The sequence below is a fragment of the Lithobates pipiens genome, unplaced genomic scaffold, assembly GCF_037356315.1.
Source record: "Lithobates pipiens isolate NorthernLeopardFrog02 unplaced genomic scaffold, aLitPip1_a1.2 Scaffold_8, whole genome shotgun sequence".
NCBI lineage: Eukaryota > Metazoa > Chordata > Amphibia > Anura > Ranidae > Lithobates > Lithobates pipiens.
The window spans coordinates 586,124,369-586,146,933 of record NW_027507903.1 but is presented as its reverse complement, the minus strand read 5'-3'; the positions used below and the strand labels follow the sequence as shown (position 1 = coordinate 586,146,933).

Genomic DNA, 22,565 nt, shown 5'->3' with positions numbered 1-22,565 from the left:
CAAACATCCGATCTCTTGTAAAGGGAACTCCACACATCTTCACTTTTGATGCCGAGTCCCCTGGCCAGATTTTAAGCCAGAGAGCCCTCCTGGCCGAATTAATGACTGAAGATCTGGTCAACATCCTGATGAATTCTGCTGAGGCATCTGCCATGTACTTGACCGCTCTTAAAAAGGGTAGGGTAGGACTCTAGCAAATCTTTCCTAGAGGTGCCTGCTACCACATGGCCTTTAAAGTTGTTCCAACTAGCATTCCATGTTTATGGCCACTACTGCAGAGGCCATTGCTGGCTTTAAGTTAGACAAGGACAAATCCCAAGCTTTCCTTAAAAGAGAGTCAGCCCTTTTGTCCATGGCATCTGGGAAAAGGCAGCATCAATTATTTTTTATTTTTTTTATTCCAAATAAATGCCTCATTCTCCTCAAAAGGAAACCTTCTTTTAAGGGCCCTGTAATTGTGTCAGCCAATACTTTATGAACCGGAGGACTGGGTCTGGCCTCCTCTAGCCCCTGGTACATCTTGTCATGCAACGATAGTTGGGCTTTTCTTCTTGGATTTCCAGGGTGGTATAGACTGCTTTCAGCAAGTCGTCCACCTCTTCAAGCATCAGTCTATATCTGGATGCTGTCGTTTCCTCCTCCCCCATGAGTCGATTGTTGGGGGGGGGGGAATACTTTCAATCGATATAGAAGTGGTAGGAAGAAGATTGGACTGAGAGCTCTGTTCTTGGCTGGAACTCTGGCACTGCTTCTTTTCTCAGAGGAAAAGAGCTCCTTACACTCTTCCCTTACCAATCCCACAATACAAGATCTGCAAAGCGGTTTGGCCCATGAGTCCCTTAGTGGGTTCTTGCATTAAAGGCATTTTATTCCCATAGTTCTCCGTTTTAGTAGTGGCTTTTTATAAAAGACCTACCTATTAGTGTGAGATCTACACCAAAACAGGGAACAGAGAGAAAGGGTGCCCAAAGCAACCACCACAAAAAGTGTCTCCTATCCATGCTGAACCGCTAGTAGGATGTAGCCCTATAGCAGACAGCTGCAGGCAGACACATATCACAAATAAACCCAGTGAAAGAGGCACCTCTCCTACCTGGGCTTGGCCGGGATTCTGGGCGCCTGCATACGCCATCGTTGCAAGTGATTCTGCCTCCTCCATCATGAGCGCCGCAGCAGTAGCTGTGTCCTTTTTAAAAAATGAAGCTTCTTTCGGGGTTCCTATGCTGGAGGGGTGGAAGGAAGCCTTGGCCAGATGACCGGCCCCTTCCTCCTGCATTTCAGCAGCAGAACCAGTCACTGCTACACCCCACCAGAAGTCATCCTGCTCTGCACATGCTCAGTTGCTCCCCATTTTTAGGCACTGCTAAATTTGTGGAGGCCAATCTGTGAAAGCCTTAAAGCGGAATTAAACCCTCCTATCCTTTACAAACAAGGTAGCTGTTTCAGTTTGATCTGCAACTGCCATGGTGCTGCACATGTGATCCGTTATGACACCAGCCATTTGATGGTTTGACAGTTTGGTTAAAGTGGCGTAAACCTTCCTATTGTTTTCAGCCAAGGAAGCTGCCATCTTGGGCTCTGTTTAATCTTCAACTGCCATGATGCTGTACATGTGATCAGTTATGACACCAGCCATTGGATGGTTTGACAGTTTGGTTGAGAACACAACCAATGTGACAGTTATTTCAAGCATTTCAGGAATGTAACTGTTTTTTTTTTTAAACTGTTAAATCGATGGGCTTTGTTCTGCTTTGAGGACACACACAAAACGTGACAGTTAGACCCCCTTCACACTGAGGTGCTTTACAGGCGTTTCAACGCTAAAAATAACGCCTCTCTTCTCACTCCAGTACTGGCAGGATGGTCAAAAAAGTCCTGCAAGCAGCTTCTTTGAGGCGCTTTAGGAGCAGTGTATACACCGCTCCTAAAATGCCCCTGCCCATTGAAATCAATGGACAGCGGCGGTTTGCGAGTACTTTTAACCCTTTTTCGGCTGTTATTTGTTAAAAAACCCGCATAAACAGGGCACTGTCACACTTGGGCGGACGTCTGCAGTAAATTTTTAGCTGCGTTTTACCATCTTTTTGCGGTGCTTTTCAGACACTAGCGGGGCGCTTTTAACCCCCGCTAATGGCTGAAAAAAGTATAAAAGCTTTGGCGGCACTGCTCATTGATTTCAATGGGCAGGGGTGCTTTGGGAGCGGTGTATACACCACTCCTAACGCGCCTCAAAGATGATGCTGCAGGACTTTGAGCATCCTGAAAGCACTGGAGTGATAGAGGCAAGGCACTTTACAGGTGCTATTTTTAGTGCCTGTAAAGCGCCTCAGTGTGAAAGTAGCCATAGCAATTCCAGAATTCTATGAATATAGCTGTTTTTTTGAAACCGTTAACTCAATGGGTTTAGTTCCACTTTATGATTTGCAGCTGTTCAGGGGCTCTGGGCTTCAGCAAAATGGCAGCCTCCAGCAAAAAAAAAAAAACACACAACACACACTAATTTTGATAACGTAATTATTAATTTGGAATGTAAGTTTTTTTTTTTTTTTAAATCAAGTGTGTAGCGCCAGATCCTGAAGAGCAAGCGCTATGTTTTTGAAATTTAAGGTTACACCTGAACTGCAGTTTGGTTTGGGTATAATTATTCCAAAATTTGACCTCAGCATCAGTCTAACTGGACTATAGGGTGTTCAGCCTGGCCATAGGGGGCACTGTCTCTTCTGGCAGGCATGGAACCACAGTCTGGTTGGGTGCTTTAAGGTTACTTTCTCTTGGAGCCCGCCCAGTGGGAGTATCACTCTTGCTGTGCTTTCTGGGAGGGGATACTTAAGATGTGGACGTCACGTGGTTCGGGGTTCCGGTCCAGAAGGGTGTTCTGACTCAATGGTCCTGGTCCTCCTGACTAGCCCCCAGGAAGGCTATGACCTGGGGTGCGGATCCACCCAACTATGTCTTGGGGCTGGCTAGCCCAAGGCAAGGAAACTAAAGAAAAGATTCCAAGGTGGTCCGGTGCCATCTCCGGTTGTGGAGAGGCCCAGCAACTTCGTAGCTATCCAGGGGAGGACTCTTCAGAAGAAGGCCATGTATGGGTTGGCTTCTTAGCAAGAGCCTGGTGAGGCTGAGGGACCCAAGTGATTCAAATCTTGTGGGTATTGCCGAACCAGCTGAAAGATCCAGGTATTACACGAGTGTTCTACAAGTCCTAGTTTCCAACATGTTCTACAACGTCTGTGGTAGAGACGTATTCCTGATTTAAGTACCTTGTTGGTTGCTAGACCTTGTGAGAGAGGGACTATCCAACTTGAGTGAACATCCAGCTGTGAATGGCTATTCTCTGGATTTAGTTAAAGTAAGAGAGTTCTTTATTATTGACTTTGACATTAAGAGTACCTGAACTTTTCCTCCTAACCCTCTGATCCTATACTAAGAGACTGTTCGTTAACTACAGTTTTTGCAAATAAAAATCCCTTTAAGAGGATCTGTCATAAGTCTCTAAAGTTTCTGGGCCATCTACCACGGGAAACCCCTAGATGCAAATCGAGGCAAAGAAGGTAACATAAAGCCCAATCAAACCAGCAGCTCCTTCGGGAGTTAGTGCTACAAGTGGTTATGGGTAACGTTCCGCTTTAAGGCCCCTTTCACAAGGGACGGATCTGTGATTATCCACCCCATGAACATCTGCTTGCTCAGTGGGGATCGCTCCGTTGATCCCCACTGAGCTGACAGATGACAGGGCGGTCCCTGTCAGATCTCCGCTCTCCTCTATGGGGGAAATCGGATGAACACGGACCGTCTGTCCTTGTTCATCCAATCCGCTCTGCAGATGGATAGAATAGGATTTTCCTCCGTCTGCAGAATCGGACCATTGCGGGGACGGATGATATCAGGTGTCAGCTGATGGTCATCCGCTATCCCATAGGGGTGCATGTATGTCCGTATTTCATCCGAAAACGGATGGATGAAATACAGACATACTGGCCGCACATGTGAAAGGGGCCTTACCGAGGAGCTCTGGTCAGTAAAAAAATAATCAGCAGCGTACAAACATTTACCAGCCTAGGGATTCAACACTTATCACCCAGGCCAGTTCTCCGCCAGGCTTCAGGTCCCCAGTGCTGCCATCTTACGTGTGGGAAGTTGGTTGGGACTTCCTGGTGTGCCACAGTTTACTTCCTACCGTGCATGCGTGTGGCACACACTATGCTTTCAGAATGGTCCCTCAGTCCTGTAGGACACGTGACAGGCCTCAGGAGCTTTCGGAGTGGTCCCGCAGTCCCCCAGGACACGTGACATGCCTCAGGAGCTTTCAGAATGGTCCCACAGTCCTCTAGGACACGTGACATGCCTCAGGAGCTTTCAGAATGGTCCCACAGTCCTCTAGGACACGTGACATGCCTCAGAAGCTTTAGGAGTGGTCCCCGCAGTCCTCTAGGACACGACAGGCCTCAGGAGGTTCGCATTGGGGGAATATCGGCTCCCGAAAAAGTACTAACTCCCATAAAACAAAAAGTATACATTAATGGTCGGGAGAGGGGGGCTAGTTAGAAGGATGAGAGCAACCTCTCTTTTGGGGTGACGTTCTGCTTTAAATGCCATCAAGCTATTTCTTACTGTCACTTTCTCACCAAGGAGATTTCCCTTCACTTCCTGTCCTGGACATGCCACAGGAAAGAAGAAGTGGAAATCTTTCCAAAGTAAATAAAAATTTCCTTCTAAAGGCGTTCGGCCTGCGTACATCCAACCCCTGTGTTTCAGTGCGCCCAGGGGGGCATAGGCACAACCTGTCAAAGTCTATGGCAGGATGGATTATGCTGCAGCTGGACGGGGCAGAAGGCTGTACTGAGTGGCGCTTGTATTTGGGGAGACCCTGTGCATTCAGAAGTACTGCATTCTGGGTGTATGCTCCTGATTGTATAGGGTGCTAAACGCACCAAGGTGGGTGCTGCACCTCTCAGGAGCACTAATAACAAAGGGTTTGGATGCACATGGGCTGACATTTATTACCATGCATCCTGAAGGTTTATTGCTGCGAATGTCGGATGCCCTGCAATATAAATATGCCCCATAATTGAATCTACTTGTGTGTGCATGGTGGGTGACATATGGTGCAGTGTCACTATGGGGCACTGCAGGTGTAGCATGGTGCACCCCCTCCTCCCCAGGGTAATAGAGAGTCCTGAGGGGCTAATAAGCAATTATTTGGGGTATCAGGTAAGAAGAAAGTCACACTGTAACCCCCCCAACAGTGCCCATTCCCACCATGTACCCATGTCAGCAGGGGGTCACTCTGCTCCTCTCTCCTCCTGCCACTCATTTCCGCTCTCTGGCCGGTTCTCTTCACCCTTCACGTACACCGCGGGGGGGATCACGCTAGGCCACGCCAAGCAAAATTCAAAACCACTTCTGTCCTCCACCGGCCACCGTACCCGCCACGGCTGACTTCCACCGCGCGTCACCTGTCTACACCCGCCCTCTTCCGCTCATCCTCCAATCAGCGTACGGCTTTCACCAGTTTCCATGGGTAACACTTCCCGAAAAGGGTCCTTCGCACTCACTGTCGAAGATTATAGGCTGCCTGGGTGATGCCTGATTAGAAAAAATGTTGTTTATGGACGGTTATTAAAAAGTATGTGACGTGTCAGACACGCCTAGAGAGTACAGTGCATTCCTGACACATTACTTAATAGTTGCCAGAGGTTGCAGACATCCCTTAGGTTCATAAAAGAAATTCTGGGAATAATATGGATTGGTGGTAGGGTGACCACATTTCCAAAATGCCATTCAGGGACACCCCCCATCCTTTCCTAAAAAAGATGATTTTTGATACCTTTTTTTTGTGACCCCATAGATGTCATGGGTTCATGCTGGGACCTGTAATTCTTCACTATTTGTCGGGGTCACATCTTCAGCTTTGAGGGTTTCCTACTAGGACCTGTAGTCCTTCACTTTTGAAGGGGGTCACATCCCCCAAAAGTGAAGGACTACAAGTCCCAGCATGAACCCCTGATATCAAATAACATGACTCCCCCCCCCAGATTTGTCCTCCTCCCATCCCTCCACGGGTGTCACCTGTCCTCTGCTGCCATCTCATCTGTTGTCCTCTCTACGGTCAGTGCCTCATGACACCCGGCCTCACCTCTGAGTATTGAGAGTTGCTTTCAAATTCTGGCCGTTCCCTTCCCTCTAAGCATGCCACCGGAGAAGATTGAGGAGGAGGTGGGTTGAGCTAAAGCACTAGGCGCAGAGGAGGAGGAAGGTGAATCCTCTTCCACTCTAAATGCTGGGGCCTTGGCTTCGCTCTGTGGTGACGTGGCGTCACTGGTTGCTAGTCGCCAGGCGGTCCTAGCAACCAGTTTCTGCAGTGTAGAGCCAGCAGTGTAACAAGGTAAAACGGGTCTCGCCAGGACAAGTACTGTGTCTGAGTAAAGTGGCGATTAGGCGGCCTTTTCTGAGGGCATCAGATCGACCGGGGTGGGGGGTTGGCTGTGCCAGTTTAATTCTGGGATACTGTATTGTTCTGGAATAAAGGTGCCTGGAAAGCACAGGACAGACCTGCAAAATGCGGGACTGTCCCGGGCAATAAGGGACAGACCTGCAAAATGCAGGACTGTCCCGGACAATCCGGGACACGTGGTCACCCTAATTGGTGGATGTTGTGTCCACAAAGAGGACATTTCTCTTCACTTCCTGCATAGCTCCCAACTGTCCTTGATTTTGAGGGACTGTCCCTGATTTGGAGCAATGTCCCTCTGTCCCTCGTTCTCCCTCATTTGTCCCTCATTTTGGTCTGATCTATATAGTTCAGACCATAAATTAAAGGGCATTGTCCCTCCCCCAACTTTCTTCGTAATATAAAATAACGAGGGTGGGAGCGTATGCTGCCATGGATTGGCACCAGGAAAGGAAAATTACGGTTAAGTATGATACAAATTTCCATTTTCCTGGTGCCTCCATGGCAGCATACATGTGATAAATAACTAGCTCACACGGGTGGGTTTAATGCTTTAATGAAAAATTTTAATCAGATACAGACATAGCAGCACAAAGTGCTCTTCTCCTGAACTCTACAGTCATAAGAGCTCTGGGATCAACACGATAATGTTTAAGGAACGTGTGTCGAGAGGACCAAATGGCGGCCCTGCATACTGTTTCCAAAGAAAAATTTGCCCTCGCTGCCCAAGAAGCTGACACCACTCTTGTTGAATGAGCATTTACTTGAGCCGGAGGTTCCAAGTTCTTCACCCTGTATGCTTTCTGAATTAGCTTGACAAACCAAGATGCCAAGGTTCTGGTAGAAGCTTCCTTTCCTCTATTCTTGCCCCATGGGATGATGAATAATCTTTCAGAGTTCCTGAAACTTGCCATGATTCCCAAGTAGGCCCTGAGGACTTTGGATATGTCTAACTCATGACAGGAGTTTGATTCTGAGTCCATGAAAACTGGTAATGTTCATGGTTCTGAGAGGTTTGCCATTGAGGTGACCTTGGGTGTGAATTCTGTGAGAGGGTAAAGTTCTACCCTATCTGGGAAAAGTGATATATGTTCATCCCCCACGCCCAATGAGTGGAGTTCTGAAATCCTCCTGTCGGATGTAATAGCCAACAGAAAATTTATTTTTAAAGTTAGGTTCCAAATTGAGACTTCTTCAACTGGCACAAACGGATGAGTGGATAGGACTTCCAATATTAGAGGAAGATCCCACTTTGGGAAGGAACGTCTGGATGGAGGACATATCTTCAATACTCCCTTGAGGAACGTAACCACTAGAGGGTCTTCTGCCCACCTGGTGTTAGTTGCTGCAGAAATTGCGGACACTTGTACCTTGAGGGAACACTGGCTGAGCCCCAAATCAAGACCAGCTTGCAGAAAACTCAAAACATCAGCAGTGGAAGGAGAGATAGGATCAAATCCTTTTCTTGTGGCGTGGGATAAGAACTTGTCCCAGATCCTTGCATAGATTGTGTTGGTTGTAGGTTTTCTGGCTTTCAACAGGGTGGATATGACCTCTTGGGAACAGCCTAACAATTCAAACCTCCTTCTTTCAACTTCCATACATGAAGATCCAGCTTCTGTGGGTCTGGATGGGCCAGCCTGCCCTGGATCAACAACTGCAGAAAGGGGGAATTCTGATTGAAGGACCCATACTGAGGTGCATGGCTAGTGGAAACCATGGTCTCTTCGGCCAATAGGGTAGCACAGCTAGCACTTGGACTGGTTCGCTCAGGAGTCTGAGGAGAAACCTCAAAATGAGTAGGAAAGGCGTAAGCTGTCTTGAAGGTCCAAGGACAAGATAGAGCATGTACTCCCTTCACTTGTGGATGTGGAAGGCGAGAGAAGAATGTCCTGAGTTTGGAATTCTCCTGCATAGCAGAGAGCCACCTGTGGGGTCTGTCATAGATTGGAGATTTGGTTGAACACATGGGGATGGAGAGTCAATTCGTTGTTGTCCCCAAACCTCCTCGATAAGACATCTGCCTCCATGTTCATCTTGCCTGGAAGATATATTGCCCTGAGGTCTACCAGATTCCTCTCTGCCCGGAGCATTACAGGTTCCACTTCCCTCAGATGTGTCTTGCTGTGGGTGCCCCCTTGCTTCTGAAGGTACGAGACTGCAGCCTTGTTGTGCAAACACAGAAGTACTCTCTGTCCCTTGACCTGAGATGCAAAAGAGGTTAAGGTTAGAAATGCTGCCCTCATTTCTAGGACATTGGACACTATCCCTCTGGTGGGAAAGGACCATCTTCCCTGAATCCAGAATTACCTGCGATGGGCACCCCCCCCCCCCCCCCCGGCTACTCGCATCTGTAACCACAGTAATTGTGGTCCATGAGTGGGAATCCAAATGATGGCACTGGGAGAGATTCTCTGGATTCGTCCACCAGTGTAGACGTCCATGTTGTTAAACGGATTGTCTGGGAAAGATGTTGCCATTTCCATTGTACTAAGAATCCCGTCTGGAAGTGTCTCAGGTGCCAGTGAGACCATGGAACTAGAGGTATGCACGAGGACATCGTGCCAATAAGGCTCAGACACTGTGAGGCTGATAGATGGGACCTCTGTAAGGTCTTGGATACCTTCTGAATGATGTTCTCCATCTTCATTCGGGGTAGAGAGACTGTGCCTAGGTGCGTATAGTACATCTGTTGTGTTGGAACTAATTGGCTCTTTTGATGGTTCACCAACCACCCCAACTCTGACAATGACTGAAGAAGAATTTCTCTGTGGGCTATAAACTGGCTTGGGTTGTTTGACAGCAAGAGAATATCATCCAGGTAGTGATAAATTCTTAATCCCCTCTCTCTCAGAGGGGCCAAGACAGAGTTCAACACTTTTGTGAACACCCAAGGGGAGGTGCACAGCCCGGAGGGTAGAGCCTGAAATTGCAGGTGGACATGACCCACTGCGAACCTTAAGCATTTTCGGAAGGATGGTAGAATAGGGACATGGAGGTAAGCATCCTGCAGGTCTATCAATATTAACCAATCTCCTGGTTGTATGGTTTGGATAATCGTTTGGAGCAACTCCATCTTGAAGCTTTCGAGATGGATGTATCAATTTAGCTTTTTCAGATCTGTTATAGGTCTCCAGTCGCCTGTTTTTTTCTGTACCAGGAAAAGGGTAGAATAAAAACCTGTACATCACTATGATGGGGGAACAGGTAATGCTACCCCTTGACGCTGCAGAGACTCCATAAATTGGTTTAGGGCCGGTGCTTTCTGTGGGGAGGCCGGTAACTGTGTTTTCTTTGAAAGACGTGTGAGGAGACTGCTGAGAGAAAGTCCAGAAGTGACCATACCAGATCGTTGATAGGACCCATGGGTTTTGACACTGGGAAGCCCAGATGGGGAAAAATGTTTTTAATCAAGCTCTCAATGGGGGCGTCTCCACCCCTTTGGTGTCAAAAAGACTTTGTCCCCTCCTGGGGAGCAGTGAGGGACTTGTTCCAAAAAAGAAGTCTGGGTGCCTCTCCACGATTTCCTGCTGTCCTTAAAGGGGCGAAACTGCCTGAAGTCTCTAGAATTTTATTGTCGGAATCGGGGTAAATAGGCCTTTGTTCTCTGGACCTTCCTCTTCTGAGGAAATAAGCCAGATTTGCCCCCTGTTACTCTGGAGATTGCTTTGTCGAGTTTCTTGCCAAGTAAAGATTTTCCATCAAAGGGAATCTTGCACCAATTCTGATTTGATGCTAGATCGGCTGTCCAAGCTTTTAGCCATAAGGCCCGCTTTGCCATAACCGAGTGCAGCATTGAATTGGCTGAACAACAGATTGTGTCAATCACAGCTTCTACTAAATCTGCCCCCAATTTAAGCTCCTCCAGAGCTTTGATTATGTCATCTTTAGGAACATCTTGGTGCAGTGCTGTCTCAAAATTTTCTGTCCAAGACCTGAGGGCATTGGAAACAGATGTCAGCGCAATGGCTGGTCTGAAAGCGACCCCTGCCGCTAGATAGCTCCTCTTGAGGTCTAGGTCAATACGTCTGTCTACTATCTAGGGGATCATTGAAAGATGTTGAATCCTCCATTGGCAACATTACATTTTTTGCCAGATGCACTACAGCCGAATCAACCACAGGCATTGAGCTTAAGGACTGAGTATCCAAATCTGCTAGTGGATACAGTTTGGATAAATGGGCTAGAAAAAACTTTTTGTCCATTTTGTTCCACTCATTCTCTATCTCCCTGATCTCCCCCATTAATAGGAAAAAGATTTGCTTTCTTTTGAGGAATGGGAAATAGTTTTTTGTTTTTTGGGGAGGCTCTTCCAGGTCTTCCCAGGCAATGGCATGCCTTACCGCTTGTACAAAGCGTTCAATCAGGGAGAATCAAAGAGGGTTGAATCAGGGAGTAATTGAAACCAGATGGTTTAGTATCATCTGAGGACTCCTCGGATGAATCTACCGGTGGAGTTTGTTTAGCTGTTTTTCCTGGTGGAGACAAAGGAGTACTAACAGCCGATGGACCCGGAATGTCGGGGTCTAAATCTAATACTTGTGCAGCTTGTGAAAACGGGTGTTCGGGAATCATGGCCTTCAATTCAGAAAGAGAGTCTTTCATGGTTTTCTTAAGTAGGTCAACCACTGTCAGCGAACCTCCGCACCAAGCAGGTGAATCCCGGATCCAATATGCGCATTTGCACACCTTTTCCGAACATATGTGCGCATCAGTGCATCACATGTAATAGATATGCGCATCGTCGCACCGATGTGTGCATCGGCACATTTTTGTGGAACGGACATATGCAATGTGCACATTCTTGTGCGCATGCGCGCACGCCGGCGAATCACGGCGCACGGCACCCTATTTAAACGAGCAGCCCCTTAGCATCAGTGCTGGATTGTCTCAGCTCGTTCCTGCATACCTGCTACTGCCTTGTCTGACTTCCCTGGATCTTGAACACCCGACTCCTCCTGACCACCCTCTTGGAATACCTTTGCAACCTTGTCTACCTTGTTTACCTGCACCGACCCCGGCTCGAACCTCTGACTTCGGCTCTGTCTCCTGATTTTGTACTCCGCTGCCTGTCCTGTTGCCGACCTCTGCCTGTCCTCAACCACGAGCCTACCATCTGTGTACCTCTTTGCCAGCCCGTTGCCGACTCCTGCTTGACCTTTGACCTGCTATCTGCTTATCTTCAGGCACCTGCACCCTTCCTCTGCCCTAGCAGTTCCTGTCTCCCCCTCCAGGGGTGCTAGGACCGGGACCGTGCAAGAGGCCACCCTCATAATTTCGGACTCCGCTGTAAGGTACGTGACAACCACCTGTTGGCCTTCTAATTCCTGGTTAGCTGCGCAGTCCCTGAGACAGTCTCTGCAGACAAGCTTATCAGGGAGTGGAACCCCGCCACAGGCCCAACATTTTTTCCTTGACGCCAGCGGTGTAGGCGAAGGCGAATGACGACGTCTATGAGATCCTGATCTTCTAGAAGATTTATGGTGAGAAGAGCGTGACCACCGCTAAGAGCTATCGTCATTGTCATGGCGCCTTGAGGATTTTCTGGACCACTTTGAAGGAACAGGGCTGAAACAAACAAAATTTGTTTGTCAGTGGCGCACATACCTATTGGACACAAGAGGATCTTGACTATGAGACGAATGGCTCATGGTGAATTATGGGCAGGAGGATCATCTGTAGAAAGGCAAAGCAAGAAACAAAAGTAACATACACAGTTTAATTGCAAAAATGAATCGAGGTTACCGCAATGGAAACAGAATAAAAAGCCTAACACATACCTGACTTGCTGAAGTATTTTGGACTGCAGGGCACACACCTGTTATGCAGAATAGCCCAATCTGGAACAAAAACTTAAAGACAAAAGGGAGGGAAATCTTAATTAAAATCACCTACCCTATTACTGGCAAAAATATTGAATGTTATTGTTTTTTCCCTACCGCATGCGCACTAGGGCCGGGAAGGAAAAATGCACACCACTCTGAGCTCTAGATCGTGCCTGTGCACAGAGCCTGAGGGGACGCCGCGTCATGTCAGGAGAATGGTGGTGCCTTCTCCTTTTCCTACTGCTCCCGCCGAGAGAGGGAAGAGAAAATAAAGGTACATGGTAGGTGAAGAAACCTGAGAATCCACTGGAGCAGAAAACGGGGATTTAGAGGTCATAAAAAACAGGACGCCCGGAACACACATGCGCAAACCGGGAATAAAAGGTCTTAAAGGGGACAAACATTTCTTTTGTTATCCATTTATCTCAAACTGTGCAATTTTACTCTAGGAAAGTGAAAATACAAAGAAAACCTTACTTGACCAAGGGAAAAGCAAGATGATCCTCCCGCCGTATCCACCAGCACTCGTTTTTATTCGTTGAAAGTTCAGAAGACTGCGTTCCTATGAGGAAACTCTGCAAGATCCCAAAAGATCCACAGAAGGGGTTCCCAGTCTTATCAACGCTAATAGCGGCCCAAGACAGGGACTGCGCACGGGAGAGGCTTAACCCGCTGTCGACTGCAGAGTTATGGGCATACTGCTACTCTTCACCAGTCAAGAGGTATGAGGTATGAGGAAAAAAAGGAGAATGTTGGGGGAGGGACAATGCCCTTTAATTAATGCTATTCTCTAGTCCTGAAGGCGGAGTGTAGCAGTGGAGCTCTATCACATGTATGCTGCCATGGAGGCACCAGGAAAGAGAGATTCCCCTTCATGTTGTGTTCCAACACTTGTCAGATAGGCAGGAAGTGGAAAGATTTCCTCTAACCTCCAGCTCTGTCAAGAAATAGGGAAACTTCCCCTTAATTTGTGTATCGCCGGACACCTGTCATACAGGAAGGAGTGAGATTTCCCCTCACTTCCTGTTTTGTTTGTCATCCATCAATTTAGGTAAGAAGTTTGGAGTTTTCCTTTCAAATATCATTTTACCTGACACTTCTGAAATAGGTAGAAAGTGCAGAGATTTCCCTTCTTTTCCTCTTTTGTCTGAAGCCTGTCAGATAGGTAATGGTAAGATTTCCTCTCACTTTCTGTTCTATCACCAATCTAATAGGTAGGAAGTGAAGAGATTTTCCATTCACTTCCTGCTTGTCCCATACCCATCAACTATGTAGGAAAGGGGAAGAACTCTTTGCAAATAGATGGGAAGTGGGGAGACTTCCCTTCACATCCTGTTTTGTCTAACATCTGTCAAATAGGTAGGAAGCAGGCCATTTTCCTTTGTTTCCTGTTTTGTCTGACACCTGACAAGGTAGTGTAGGGGCAGGCTCCTAAAGAGCACGCGCTATGTGTTTTCAAAATTTAACTTTACCCAAACTACAGTTTGGTTTGGGTTTATTTGCCTAAATTTGACTTCTGTGTCAGTCTGACTGGGCTGTGAGATGTTCAGCCTGGCCGCAGGGGGGCGCTGTCTCTGATGGCAGGTGTGAAACTATGGTTGGGTGTTTAATTTACTCTCTTTCGGAGTCAGGTCAATGGGAGTGGCCCTCTCGCTGTGCCCTCTGGGAGAGGGTATTTAAGATGCGGGCGTCACGTGGTTTGGGGTTCTAGTCCAGTATGCTGTGCTGATTACATGGTCCTGGTCCTACTGACCAGCCCCCAGGAAGGCTATGGCCTGGGGTGCGGATCCACCCGACTTTAATGCCTCGGGGCTGGCTAGCCCAAGGCAAGGAAACTAAGGGAGGATTCCAAGGTGGATGGGTGCTGTCTCCGGTTCAGGAGAGACCCATTGAACTTCGAGCATTCCGGGGGTGGACTCTTTAGAAGAATACCACGTACGGGTTGGTTTTCTTAACAAGAGCCTGGAAGGGCTGAAGTAACCGAGAGAATCCGGACTTGTGGATATCGCCAAGCAGGCTGAAAGATCCAGGTATCCTACAAGTGTTCTACAGCTTAGTTTCCCTACGTGTTCTGCAACAACGTCGGTGATAAAGACTTTGTTCCTGAGTAAACACCTGGTTGGCTGCTAGGCCTTGTGAGAGAGGGACTGTCCAATCTCAGTGTTCACCCAGCTGCGAATGGCTATTCTCTGGATGCAGTCAACGTAAGCAAGTTCTTTAACGTTTTTGGACTTTGACATTGAGAGTACCTGAACTTTCCTTTCCAACCCTCTGATCCCAAGTTAAAGACTGTTCAATAGTTAGAGTTTTTGCAAATAAAATCCATTCAAGTGGATCTATTGTCAGTCTCAAGTTACTGGGCCATCTACTACGGGACGTCCCCTAGACGTGAAACAAGGAGAACGAAAGGTAACGGTAAGCCCAAAAATAACCAGAAGCTCCTTCGGGGGTTAGTGCTACATGTGGGGGCTCGTAGTCTGGGATTTTACCGTTACCTTGCAAAGGAACTGTACACGTGGTAAAGCAAGGACAGAGGGTTGTGTTTTGTAACTGCGCCATCGGCGCCATCTTTACTTGGACTTTCACTGAGGTGCGTAAGCGAGGGAGGAACCCTTGCTAAAAAGCCAGCGAAGCTGCGTAACCTGAGCATCCTAGTGGGAGGAGTTTGAGTCGTTCTTTCCTGCCTTTCTCCATGTGCAAGAAGTGTGGAGAGTACACTTTCAAAGTGGAGCAGTCAGTCACGCCACCAAGGGCCTACCGCGTGGTCTGGGCCATGGGTGTGACAACTGAGGAGTCGGCCATCTTCGCCCCTTCATTAAAGCCTTCCACCGCGGTGACGCCTGTCGTTACTGACATCCCAGAGAGAGATGCCGCTACGTCTGCTACTGAGACTGCTGAGGAGACCACTTTGGAGCAGATGGACACTGCTTCTACCACCGAGACGGAAATCACTATGCCTTCTTTGGAGAAAGTGAGGCACACAAAGTCTTCCCGGAGCCAACGTAAAGTTCCGCCACCGAGTCTGGCTGGATCCAATCGGCGGAAGAAGGTTACTTTGGAAAAGAGTCTGACTGTGAGTACACCTTTAGTTAACTATTTACCGGCAGAGGAATACAGAGATTCAGAGCTAGAGTCTTTGTCGGATATGGAAGATGAGGACATTTTGGGGATATTGACGGAGGAGTTGTTGTGGGATGGAGGGGATGATGTAGCCGCCACTTGTACAGATGTTTCGGACTGGCTATCTCTAACCTCAGGGGATGGAACGCAGAGTGCGGAAAATCCCACCACGGTAAATGTGACTCTCCCTAAACCCGTGAACCTACCCACACTAACAAGGGACTCTGCCACCTTTGTATAACGGTCCCCGAACTCCTGCATTCCACCCATGCCCGTGCATTACCGAGACTTGCAAGGTCACAGAGACTCCTTCATAAGAGAGTGGCTAATGAGTACGGGTTGGAGTTCCCCTATGTTCCAAGGGACATTATGACTGTCATTGAAAAGAACCGTGAGGCATGGTACAAGGACGATGTTTAGAACTATTTAAAAGTACCAAAGCCACTCCGGAAAAAGGCTTTCTCACCGGAGCTTTATGAACGGTTTGTCAGATGCTTACGGCATTGGAGTTACGGTTGGCACATCTATGAGGACAAGGTTGCGATCTGCAGACCGGATAAAGACAGTGCTGTGTACTTTGTTACTACTGTGGATGCACAGGGGAGAGACTTACCTTTGCCTAATCCCACGTTTCTACTGGTGAACTGTTTCCGAGTCAAGACTTTAAATTTTGCAAGGAGGGTTTCTCTTGGTCTTTGCCTCTTTGAAATTTTTCTTCAAGCTACTGAATTTTGGGGTAGTTAGTCAGAGTCAGTCACGCAGAGAATGGAACATCCACCATGTCAAGAATACTTACCGTATTTATCGGCGTATAACACGCGCCGGCATATAACATGCACCCCAAGTTTAGGAGGGAATTTTAAGGAAAAAAACTTTTAGGAGGGAAGTTTAAGGAAAAAAAACGTACATTTAAATGCCCATCAATGCAGCCTTATCAGTGTCCATCTGAAGCCTTGTCAGTGTCATATGCAGCTTTGTCATGCAGCCTTGTCCATCATTGCAGCCTTGTCATGCAGCCTGTCTATCATTGAAGCCTTGTCATGCAGCCTGTCTATCATTGCAGCCTTGTCATGCAGCCTTGTCCATCGTTGTCCCCTTGTCAGTGTCATTTCCAGCCTTCTCAGTTATATATTCAGCTTATATTTTTAAAAATGGTGCCGCAGAGATGTCCTGTGTATCTCAGCGGCGCTCAGTAGTTCTCGGCCGCCTTCGGCTGTTCTCGTTGGCTTTCGGCCACCTTTGGCCCTTCTCGTCGGCTTTCGGCCACCTTCGGCCCTTCTCGTTGGCCGCCGAGAAGGGCTGAAGGTGACTGAAAGCCGTCCAGAGGCTCCAAAATACTGGAGGATCGGCATATAGCACGCACCCGCGATTTCCCCCTGATTTTAAGGGGGAAAAAGTGGGTGTTATACGCCGATAAATACGGTAAATTGTTTTAGGTTAAAGACTGCACTTCAGCTGCGCATGAGTTGGCACAGTTAGTACTGTTTTACAGAAAGAAAAAAAATAAGTTTTTTTAGGAATCTAAGAAGTTTTAAGGGTTAGAAAAGAGAAATCCACGGAGATTGGTGGAATCCTGCTTTCTAACAGTCAGTGTGTAAATTAAAGTATTGTACATACGTTTTTTTTTTCTTTTCCAGGATTCACCAGAGAGTATCTATCAAGTCACCGGAGAATGGGTGTTCTAGATAGACAGGCTTGGGTGGTAACTGTAATTTAAGATAATTCTGTGTTGCTGCAATGTGAAAGTTTTACTGTTGTTTTCCTTTCCCTTCCCCACCCAAACATTCAGGTACTCTAATGTTTTTTTTGTAGGTCTAATTGTTAACTCCAGGTTTCTTTTTTCCTGTCTTTCCCAGATGATAGGGACATCGTCTAAATAAGCAGGGGGAGTGTGTAGCGGCGGGCTCCTGAAGAGCACGCGCTATGTGTTTTCAAAATTAAACTTTACCCAAACTACAGTTTGGTTTGGGTCTATTTGCCTAAATTTGACTTCGGTGTCAGTCTGACTGGGCTGTGAGATGTTCAGCCTGACCACAGGGGGGCGCTATCTCTGGTGGCAGGCGTGGAACTGTGGTCTGGTTGGGCGTTTAATTTACTCTCTCGGAGTCAGGTCAGTGGGAGTGACCCTCTCGCTGTGCCCTCACGGAGAGGTTCCGGTTCAGTATGCTGTGCTGATTACATGGTCCTGGTCCTCCTGACCAGCCCCCAGGAAGACTATGGCCTTGGGTGCAGATCCACCCGACTTTAATGCCTTGGGGCTGACTAGCCCAAGGCAAGGGAACTAAGGAAGGATTCCAAGGTGGATGGGTGCTGTCTCCAGTTCGGGAGAGACCCATTGAACTTCAAGCATCCCAGGAGAGGACTCTTTAGAAGAAGACCACGTATGGGTTGGTTTTCTTAACAAGAGCCTGGAAGGGCTGAAGTAACTGAGAGAATCCGGTCTTGTAGATATCGCCAAGCAGGCTGAAAGATCCAGGTATCCTACAAGTGTTCTACAGCTTAGTTTCCCTACGTGTTCTTCAACAACGTCAGTGATAAAGACTTTGTTCCTGAGTAAACACCTGGTTGGCTGCTAGGCCTTGTGAGAGAGGGACTGTCCAACCTGAGTGTTCATCCAGCTGTGAATGGCTACCTGAACTTTCCTTTCCAACCCTCTGATCCAAAGTTAAAGACTGTTCAAGGGTTTGAGTTTTTGCAAATAAAATCTATTCAAGTGGATCTATTGTCAGTCTCAAGTTACTGGGCCATCTAACACGGGACATGCCCTAGACATGAAACAAGCAGAGTGAAAGGTAACGGTTAGCCCAAAAATAACCAGCAGCTCCTTCGGGGGTTAGTGCTACAGTAGGAAGCAGGAGATTTTCCTTTGCTACCTGTTTTTTCTGACGCCTGTCAAATAGGTAGGAAGTTGGGAGCTTTACTTTAGTTTTATGTTTTATCTGACACCTGTCAAAAAGATAGAAAGTGCTCGCTTCCTGTTTTGTCTGACACTTGTAAAATCGTTAGAGAGTGGGGAAATTTCCCTTTACTTTCGCTTCTGTCTGACACCTGTCAAATAGGTAGAAAGTAGGAAAACTTCCCTTCACATCCTGTTCTGTGTGACATCTGTCAGGTAGTGAGGTAAGATGATTGTCCCTCACTTCCTCCTTGGTCTGACACCTGACAAATATGGGAGGTAAGAAGCAGGGAGTTTTTGGGGTAGTCCTCAGACAGACTAAATTAAAAGAATACGTAAGAGGGAAATTAAAAATCCCCTCCTCTTGAAATTCCCCCTTTTCCCCTGCCATGCAGAGCTCAGTGTGTATTTTTGGCTCACATTGGCGAATGCTTCAGGCCGCGTACACACGCGGGGACTGTTCGCCCAACTTTGTCCGTCAAACAGTTTCGGCAAACAGTCCGCTCAAAATTAGCATGGACGGACATGGCCACACACGACGGACGAACAGTTTGCTGAAACCGTGCGCGATGACGTGAACGGCACGTACGACGGGACGAAAAATACGACGTCCTATACACTGCATTATAACTTTCGGCGTGAAAATCCTTTCTGAGCATGCGCGCAACTTTGTTTGACGAACAAGCCTACACACGAGCGGACTGTTCGCTGAAACAAGGTTTCAGCGGACAGTTTTTCGGAAATTCCGAAAAACCTTGTCCGTCAAACTGTCCGCTGAAACTGTCCGCTGAAAGCCCACACACGAGCGGACTGTCCGCCCAAACACTGTTCAGCGGACAAAGTTGGGCGAACAGTCCGCCCGTGTGTACGCGGCCTCAGAGTCACATCATTTTCTGTAAACCTATCTAGGTGACCAAAGACCCAGCACCCGAAAGAAGTCAAGGAGAGGAAGTTGGCATCAGCAAGGGAACATTAGATCATAAAAAATGGCACCACAAAATACAAAGCTCAAGGTTCATGCATTGTACTCACAAGGTAATCCCTATTAGGGAGATGTAAGTGTATCTCATAAAAACAGGTGAGGAAAAACAGTTGCCATCATTCCCATCAAGAACCTGCCCCACCAGTGGAGGATGGGGGGGGTGGGGGGTTGGATCTTCAGACTAACCAGATATGCTCTGAGACCACCTAACACCGGCATTGAAAGGAAATTCAAATCTTATTTTAACCTCTTAGCGCCGGCGCCTCCCAGCCCTTTAAGAGGTTTATGACGCCAGGAGGCGGGGGGGCTTAAGATCACGTGACCGTCGTGATTCACTGTCAGGGCAGTCACATAGTCTGAAAACTCCAGAGTGATCAGGAGCTTTCAGTTAGTCGACGGTAACTGTGCTGGAAGCGTGCTAAGGCCAGGTGCAGATAGGCAACATATTTGTGTATGGCCAGTGCCAAGGGGTTAAAGGTTTAAGAAAAAAAATTGTAAAATGATCATAACATGGAAATTTGTGAAGATGCACACCTCTAATGAATGTATTGGATTAATCATAGAGATTATTCAAAAAAAGTATCCGAATGAAGATAGATATTTTAGATGTATCAAGGATATCTATAATATAAAATGGATAGACATATGGGCAGTATACTGGGAGTTTATCACTGCCAACACTAAGACCCCTTTCACACTGGGGCACTTTTCAGGTGCTACAACTCTAAAATTAGTGCCTGCAAAGCGCCCTGAAAGAGCCGCTGCTGTGTCTTCAGCGTGAAAGCCCCGAGGGCTTTCACACTGGAGCGGTGCGCTGGCAGGACGCTAAAAAAAGTCCTGCTAGCAGCATCTTTGGAGCGGTGAAGAAGCAGTGTATACACCACTCCTGCCCATTGAAATCAATGTGGCAGCGTGGCTATACCACCGGCATAACACTTTGCGGTGGTTTTAACCCTTTCTTGGGCACTAGCAGGGGGGTAAAAGCTCCCCGCTAGTGGCCGAATAGCGCCGTGAAATTGGCGGTAAAGTGCCGGTACGAAATAACCGCGTTTTACCGCTGCCGCACCCACCGCCCCAGTGTGAAAAAGGGACCTTAGTAAACAAATGCACTCCAAAGCTTAGCTCATCAAAACTGCTGGCTCTCTCACAAAGACAGGGGAAGTCCCTATTCTTGTGAGCAAGCCAGCAGTGGTGAAACGAATCAAGGAAGGTTGGTTTCCTTGTAATGTATGCAGTCTTTTTTTATTTTTTTTTAATTAAACACCGAAAGAAGAGTTAAGCTTTGGAGTACTTTTGAGTACTTATATTTTTTACCTGATCTAACTTTGCTAGATGTCTGTTTACTAATGCTAATGACAGAATAACTTGTCATGTGATGTGTGATGTCATCATGCTCACACATCCCCTGCATCATTCTATATCACTCTCTGTCTAAACTGTGGAAATGTCTCTTTCCTAGAAGAAGGCCAGCAAGGACCCCTACTTATCCTATAACATTCCTAAATTAAGGTATCATGTACATGGGGATTTGTAGGCTCAAAAGTGCTTAAGTGTAAAATTCCTGCTGCTTTTCCAAGCCCAGGGAGCTGCAGGTGGTCCATACAGCCAGCAATGTAAGTAATTGGCTCCTTTGCGTTGGCGTTTACCAGCACATGTGCAAATAGCGTATTTCAAAGACGATGGAAGTTTCACATTCAGGGGAATATGCTATGTCTGGGTAAATGCCAACGTACAGGCAGGGCCAGACTGGCCTACCATGATAGTGGGAAATTGTCCGGTAGGCCGCCTGCCCTGGGCCCGCTTTGCAGGGCCGATCCTGGGCAGATGCACAGGGTTCTCCCACCCAGGCACCACAAGCTGAGACAGAGGGGGGCACCCAGGGCGGGCCCTACCATGGGTCCAGCTGCTGGGTCCATTGGGCTGCCTCTGAGGGGTAGACAGCACACTGGTCCAATGCCAGGACATGTGACGTCCATCATAGGAGTGGGTCAAGGAGGCAGAATTTTGTATGACAGCGGCCTCCTCTGTGTAATCCGGCAGCTCTCCTCTCTCCCCATGCACTGGTAAGGCTGCGCTGATGGACACTGGTGAAGCTGAGCTGATGGGCACTGATCAGGCTGCATTGGATAGGAACGGGTGAGGCTGCATTGATGGGCACTGATCAGGCTGCACTGATGGACACTGGTGACGCTGCATTGAAAGGCATGTCAGGGCTGGGCTCAGCCCTTCCTTCTCTGAGCTGCCTGCTTAGCTGTCGGCTAATTATCAGCTCCTATCTCTCAACAGTGACTCACCTGTTGATCATATCCTGCTCATCAGTCTTGCCTACTTAAGCTGTCCAGTCGATATCTGCCTTTGCCTTGGTCACATCTCTAGAGATGCTCTCCTGTGTTCCTGACATTCCGCCTGGCTCCAGATCCTGCTTGCTGTTCTACTACGCTGTTCTCTTGCTCCCGATGTTTTGGCTTATCTGACTATCTGTTCCGCTTCCTGAACTTTGGCTATGTTTTGACTACATTTTGACTACTGATCATATTCTGCCTACGGTTCGCACCAGTCTCACTTCTCCTTTGGGTGACAAAATTCTTGCTGCTCAGGTCCCTGCTCCCCCGCAGTCTAATGGGGCAGCAGAACGAGCCAATCAGTCCTTGGAGCAATTCCTACGTTGCTATATTTATGACCATCACAACAACTGGTCAGACCTCTTCCCAGGGGCGTAGTTTGCACACAATAGTGCCTGAATTCTGCTTCCCAATTTACACGTTTATGGCGAACTATGGTTTCCAGCCTTCCATGTTGCCTGACTCATTTGTTCCGAAAAGTATTCCTGAGCATCTCAGTGGTCTTCGTTCCACTTGTGCACAAGTCCAGGAGGCTTTGTGACATGCTAATGATAGGTACAGACCCCATGCTGACCGCAGACACCTGCCTGCACATTCCTACCAAGTTGGGGACATGGTCTGGCTGTCATCTCGCAACCTCCGACTTCGTGTTCCCTCTCTGACATACGCACCTCGGTTTATTGGACCTTTCCATATTGCTTGCAGGATTAACTCAGTGGCTTACGCATTAGACCTTCCTTCTAATATGCGTATCTCAAGCTCATCCTGCAGATCTCATCCACATGCTCTGGAAATGTCCCAAGCTTGTGCAATAATGGAATCGATTTATCAGCCTTATCAATAAGATACATCAAGGTCAATTAACTATGGACCCACTGGTGTGTCTATTGGGCAGTCTCAACGAGGAACAGTACCACCCTTCATTGGCTGAGCGCCCCAGAGGTTGCAC

General features: G+C 47.7%; 1 protein-coding gene across 2 annotated transcripts in view; it reads right to left on the bottom strand.

The window, feature by feature from the left end:
- HOOK2 (hook microtubule tethering protein 2) overlaps positions 1-5,470 on the bottom strand; it is a 74,032-nt gene extending 68,562 nt beyond the window's left edge. For both annotated transcript variants that reach the window (XM_077470396.1, XM_077470397.1), the window contains exon 1: positions 5,267-5,470. In XM_077470396.1, the coding sequence (XP_077326522.1) occupies positions 5,267-5,314 (48 nt within the window). In that variant the 5' untranslated portion in view covers positions 5,315-5,470. The remainder of the gene's footprint in view (positions 1-5,266) is intronic.
- Positions 5,471-22,565: the final 17,095 nt, after the last annotated feature.